We start from the raw sequence: 6000 nt of genomic DNA on the forward strand, positions 1-6000 counted from the left end.
ATGTCAGCCGTCCTCTCTCTACAGAATGGATCATGCCCCAATTCATTAAGTACTGGACGGACACTCGACAAGTTCATCGGGTCAGATCATGCGCACAGATCTATACGGGCATTAAAGCTACTTGTGGAATGTGACATGTAGTCCTGCAGTGAATGTTCGTACATGAGTTTGAAACCGTAAGATGCAGTACGAAAGCTCCCAAAAGAAAGAATCCGCAATCCATCCTAGTTTGAAGACTATCTACTGTGTAATTTGAAACCGGGCGTCCGACTTACTTTTACGATCGTTCATATCGAAGGAAACCATGACGAACAAATGCGGAACAAGATGAGCAGGCAAAGGAGAAAGCGGGGTGTCGTGATGGAAGAAAGAAGAGCAGATCGCTTGAGAATTTCCTCCACAATTCAGCAAAGCACATCAGAAGTTCAGGCGATCTACATGTATGAATGGGTTTTCACGAACACCAATTATAATCTCTCCGTTACATGTCCACATCAGCATCCTTTGTGGCTCTAATATGCCACCTAATATACTTTTATACTAAAGATCATTAAGCCTGCCTTGAGGACTAAGTATTGGACTTCTTCTTCACGTGGAATTTTTTGGCCTGCCCACCTTTCGGAAGGAGAGGCGATTCCCATGAGGAAACTAGTGTGGCTGGACTTATGACCGGCCGGTATGTTGTCAGCCGGTTCAGAGCGTTAATCACCGACCAGAGGCGATTACCGACTATCACCCCGAGAATCATGTGAGCCGTTAAAAAAAACATTGTATGTGCGCTATTAGATCTTTCTTGGATCTAACAGCTTAATTAGGCGTGGTAGGCATGGCAGCTGTCATTTAATGTTTTGTCGGTCAATATTATCCAGTGCAGGTAATTTAGGTGGTGAAAGTATGACGCATGTTTTCTCATGATTAAAGGTCCCCCAGATCGACGATCAAGAGTACAATTCTGTCGACCCCTATTGTTGACAATCTTGGTAATGATGTCATGTTTGAAAGGAAATCAAAGCTACCAATTCATGTGTCGGCCTCTTATGGTTGTGCTCTCTTTCTTCATTTCTATCCGTGCTCCCATGCATTTCGAGTTTGTCTTGCATGTACTGCTTGCTATGAGTTGATGTGTTGTGTGCACGTGCATTTGTTTTAAGATATTGTGACAAGGCATTATTCACGGCTTCAGTAGTGGCCTTGTCCTGTTCAGTCATGTGCGAAGTGCTGTACGATGCAGCACTATGTGGGTTTAATATGAACTACACATCCACTCACAATCATGATACTGACGAGTTAAAATTTTTTGTGTATATGTTTTGAGGGTCCCTCTTATGGAGTTATGTTGTTGTACTTGTACTTATTGATGGATAGTTGTGCTAAGAAATTATCAAAGTCTAACATTAATGTCGTAAGCTCCATTATACGTGATGTCAAGCACTTTACATTGTCAAGCTTTGTTGTACGCATTGGGGGATGCAAAAATCCAAATTGACATTTGTGATTGTGATTTTGTAGGTCCTTGGTTGCCACCTGTAATAATGATGAGTTTGTTGTGATGTATTTCTCAACAACTTCAATATGTCGCCATTGGATGCTACACTGTAGACCGGAGACTTTGAGCCCAAATCAATCCATGATTATGTTGACTTCCTTTGTTTTGGAACTAAGAAGTAGGCCTTGATTATTCCTAGTTTCAAAAGACGCTTTATGGATTGAATTCTGTGCATGTAGTATTGCACAAGTCATCTGAAGGTCTCCATGGATGAGCCAATTTATGATTGTAGTAGCCTCTCCACATTTGTGTGTCCTGTAATGCGTCCTTCACTTGTATTGTTTGTGCACATAGCTATCCTTCTTGCATACACACCCATGAGGATGAGAGAACTTGTCGAAAAAATATTTTCATTGTTTTGAAGAAAATATTTGCAATTGCCATTACAAGGTGTTGGTTCTTATTGGTAAGCTCCCACCATGCTATGTCTTGAAAGGCATACCATGTGAAGCCTTAGGAGGGTGCAATAGGTATTGTACCATGCTATGTCTTAAAAGGCGTACGATGTGAAGCCTTGGGAGGGTGCAATATGTATTGCTTTGTCCTTAAAGTCAATGACTTGTTGGGTTGTGCATATGCATGGACAAGAGTGTCTATTTTCACGTCCTCTTGCGAATGTATTTTTGTGCTTATAGGTGTTAGATATGCTCAATGCCCCACCCTCCTGGTAACCACCAGTGGTCCAAGGTGCTCAAGTTGTAAGGCCCCCATATCAGGAGAAGCCATGTGTGAGCCCGCGACATTGGATGGATCCTGACTTGCATGTCAGATGAGGTCAATCAATGAGATTGTGTGATGGTAGAAAGGTGATTGTGTGGGAGCCCCTTATTCTTGCTAGGGCCTAGGGGCCAGTTGGCCCCCAGCTAGGGGATCCTAGGTGGGCCAGCGGCCCCCCCCTAGTGGGGGTTCGGGGGCGGGAGCCCCTGAGGCGATGTTATAGGAAATATTCCTTGAATATTCCATGGAAGACTAATCGGTTCCACTGACTAGATTGACTGGTCGGCTCCACCGACTAGGTCGACTGGTCGACTCCACCGACCACATTGATCCGACTACCGCCCTCATAGCTATAAAGAGGTGACCTCCCCAGTCCATTGTATTAGATCAGTTTAGGTCAGATCAGATCTTCCAGCTAGTAGCTCTTCACCTAGTATCTGTCTAGATCGCCATCTAAGCTCCACTATGGGAGCGCATGGGTGGACGGAGCCATCATCTATACTACATCAATATTGAAGGAAAAGTTTGTTCCTCTCCAGTTTGCTGTGTACTCTCTATTCTTTGTTCAGTTTCTGTTCCGCTACGCTATGTAATTTAACATGGTATCAGAGCCCAGGCGGCTCTAAGGATCAAAGAATAGAAGAGAGGCGAGGGCTTCAACAGCATACGGAGTGATGGCAACAGGAAGCAGCTCGGGTTCAGTAGCTGCTACTGCACCAACAATCTAGCGTTGAGGATTCGCCCACCAGCCTTCACTGAAGGCAAGCAAGATGGTACGAACTACACTCTACGGAAGTTTTAAATTACTGCTATTCTAGATTCATATGAGCTTTTGGAGACAGTACTAGGGACTGACCCAGAACCACAAGGAACCCCCGACCCAGCAAATCCGGGGAGTATGATACCTCCTAATGTAGACCTTCTACGAGCTTGGAAACGCAGGAACACAGATGCCCTATGTGCCCTGGTTACAAGTACTACTGATAGTGTTTTAACCTTGATTCAGCATACATCTAAGGCAACTGTGGCCTGGAACATATTGAAGAGTCAGTATGAGACACGGAATCAGACAAGGATCCAGAACCTGGAGAATCAGCTCGCAGCTGAGAAGTCTAATGAAGGAGAGACAGCGGAGGTGTTCATAACCCGAATCAAAAATCTGCGTGACCAGATGGCTGGTGCTGGGATACAAAAAACTAGCGAAGAGCTAGCTCGCCGGTGTCTCCGGATATGTCCACCAAGGTTTGATGGGCTGGTAACAACGCTTAACACTCAGGTGAGACCCCAACCATTGTTATTTGAGGAGTTATGTGCTTTACTTATGGAGGAGGAATTGAGGCTTAAAGCTCAAGATGGAGGCAGCAATGGGGATGCTGCTTTCTCTGCCACTGCGAAAGGCAAGGGTGGTTCCTCCATCAAAGGTGATGAGTCCTCTACTAGTGGTGACAAAAAGAAGAAGGGCGGCAAGAAGAATTTTCAGGGAGAATGCTTCTACTGCAAAAAGAAGGGCCATATGATTGCAGATTGCCCGATCAAGAAAGCAGATGAAAAGAATGGTATCCTGAAGAAGACAGATAAGGGGAAAGAGACAACCAACACAGCAGAAGTAGAGTTGGATCTATTTCTGGGCATTGAGGAAGAGTGTTCCTCAGTTCAAGAAGCTTCAACCACTGATTCATGCGTGTTGGATAGTGGTGCCTCCTGTCACATGACCTGCAAGAAGGGTCTATATTGTTCCATGCAGCCTCTACAGGAACCCATCACCGTGACGGTTGGTAATAACGCAAAATGCCATGTTGAGGGTACATGTACGGTTTCATTTGTTTCTATAAATGGAGATGTTAAGAAACTATCTAATGTGCTATATGTTCCACAAATCAAGAGAAATTTGCTATCAGTTGCTTCCATAACTGACCTTGACTATGAGGTGAGGTTCAACAAGACAGGAGCAAAAATTATAGATAGTGCAGGCAATCTTGTTGGCACAAGAGTAAGGAGAAACAACCTATATGAGCTAAGTGCTCTTACAGCCACCACTGGAGTGGGCACAAGCAGACTTTGGCATGAAAGATTCAGCCACATTGGATTTGCAGTGCTGAAGGAGATGCAGAAGCAAGGTATGGTTGTTCACTTACCTACAATCACAGAAATCAAAGAACCGTGTGAAGCTTGCATGATGGGCAAGCAACAGAGAAAGGCATTCCCACAAGAAAGCAAGAATAGAGCAAACACTCCTCTAGAGTTGGTGCATGTTGACTTGTGCGGTAAGATGCCTACACAGGCCTTGAGGGGATCTTCCTATTTTTTATCGATTGTCGACGATTATAGTAGGAAGATGTGGGTGTACTTTTTTCGCGAAAAGGCTCAAGCTTTTGGTAAATTTAAAGAATGGCTACAGCTTGTTGAAAATGAAACAAGGAGAAAAGTGAAGAAAATCAGATCGGATGGTGGTGGTGAGTTTGTTTCTACAGAATTTGGATATTTTCGCAAGAGCAAAGGGATCAAGCGACAAACGACGACACCACATATGCTTCAGCAAAATTCAGTTGTTGAACGCCCAATGCGGACCACGGTGGAGATGGGGAGGTGTATGTTGAAAGGTGTTGGACTGCCAAACCTCTTTTGGGCTGAGGTTGTCAATACTGTGGTTTACATCCTTAATCGCAGATATACAAAGGCACTCAAAGGTAAAACACCACATGAGGCTTATAGTGGTAAGAAGCCATCTATCTCCCACTTCAGAACGTTTGGGTGTGAATGCTATGCGCATGTACCAGACAACGACAGAAACAAGCTACAACCAAAAAGCACCAAATGTATCTTCTTAGGCTATTGTGATGAGAAGAAAGCCTATAAGTTGTATGACCAAGAGGCAAAGAAGATCATAGTGAGCCGCGATGTGGTGTTCAGGGAGCAGTCACATGCAGTGGAGGCAGAGAAGAGCTCTTCCACTTTATCATCAAGTGAAGAGGTAATTCACTATGGACCTGTCCCAAGAGCTATAAAGGAGGAGGAAATATTAGATGATGAAGGTATAAGTCACCAACCTGTTGTTACACCACCAGAAAAGCCATTGATGCGATGGGTAAAAGGAGCAAAGGAGGGCTTCTGCTCACACAGTCAATATGGCCTTGATGGCTGAGATTATTACTGAAGTAAAGGAGCCTGCAAGTTTGGAGGAAGCACTTGCAGACCGAGATTGTTGAAACTTGGGAGCTGGTAGATCGACAACCTAACAGAATGGTTATTGGCACCAAGTGGGTTTGGAAGGTAAAGTACAAGGCCGATGGGACTTTGGAAAAGTACAAAGCCAGATTGGTCTTACAAGGATTTTCACAGGTTTAAGGGTTTGATTTTCAAGAATCTTTCGCTCCGACTGCCAAAATGACCACTATTCACACAGTACTATCAGTCGCTACTCATAAAAAGTGGCCAGTTTATCAAATGGATGTTAAATCAGCATTCTTGAATAGTGACCTCAAGGAGGAGGTGTATATGGCTCAGCCACCTGGGTTTGAGGCCCCCCATTTTGAGAACAAGGTATGTAAGCTAAAGAAGTCTCTATACGGGCTGAAACAGGCCCCAAGAGCATGGTACCAATGGATAGACAAATTCTTTCATAAATTAAACTTCAAAAGATGTGCCTCAGATGCTAACTTGTATGTGTACAGGAAAGGTGGAAAAACTACTATTATTGTTCTACATGTGGATGATCTCCTTATTACAAGTGACTATGA

General features: G+C 44.1%; 1 protein-coding gene across 1 annotated transcript in view; it reads right to left on the reverse strand.

Moving 5' to 3' along the window:
* The window catches only part of LOC147884559 (vesicle transport protein GOT1-like), a 36644-nt gene extending 36125 nt beyond the window's left edge, over positions 1-519 (reverse strand). The window contains exon 1 of the mRNA XM_087397454.1: positions 276-519. Coding sequence (XP_087253580.1) covers positions 276-306 — 31 coding nt within the window. The 5' untranslated portion in view covers positions 307-519. The remainder of the gene's footprint in view (positions 1-275) is intronic.
* Positions 520-6000: the final 5481 nt, after the last annotated feature.

Source organism: Dipteris shenzhenensis, chromosome 26 (genome assembly GCF_047967505.1).
Source record: "Dipteris shenzhenensis isolate YYH24624 ecotype China chromosome 26, Dip_SZ_1.0, whole genome shotgun sequence".
Taxonomy (NCBI): Eukaryota; Viridiplantae; Streptophyta; class Polypodiopsida; order Gleicheniales; family Dipteridaceae; genus Dipteris; species Dipteris shenzhenensis.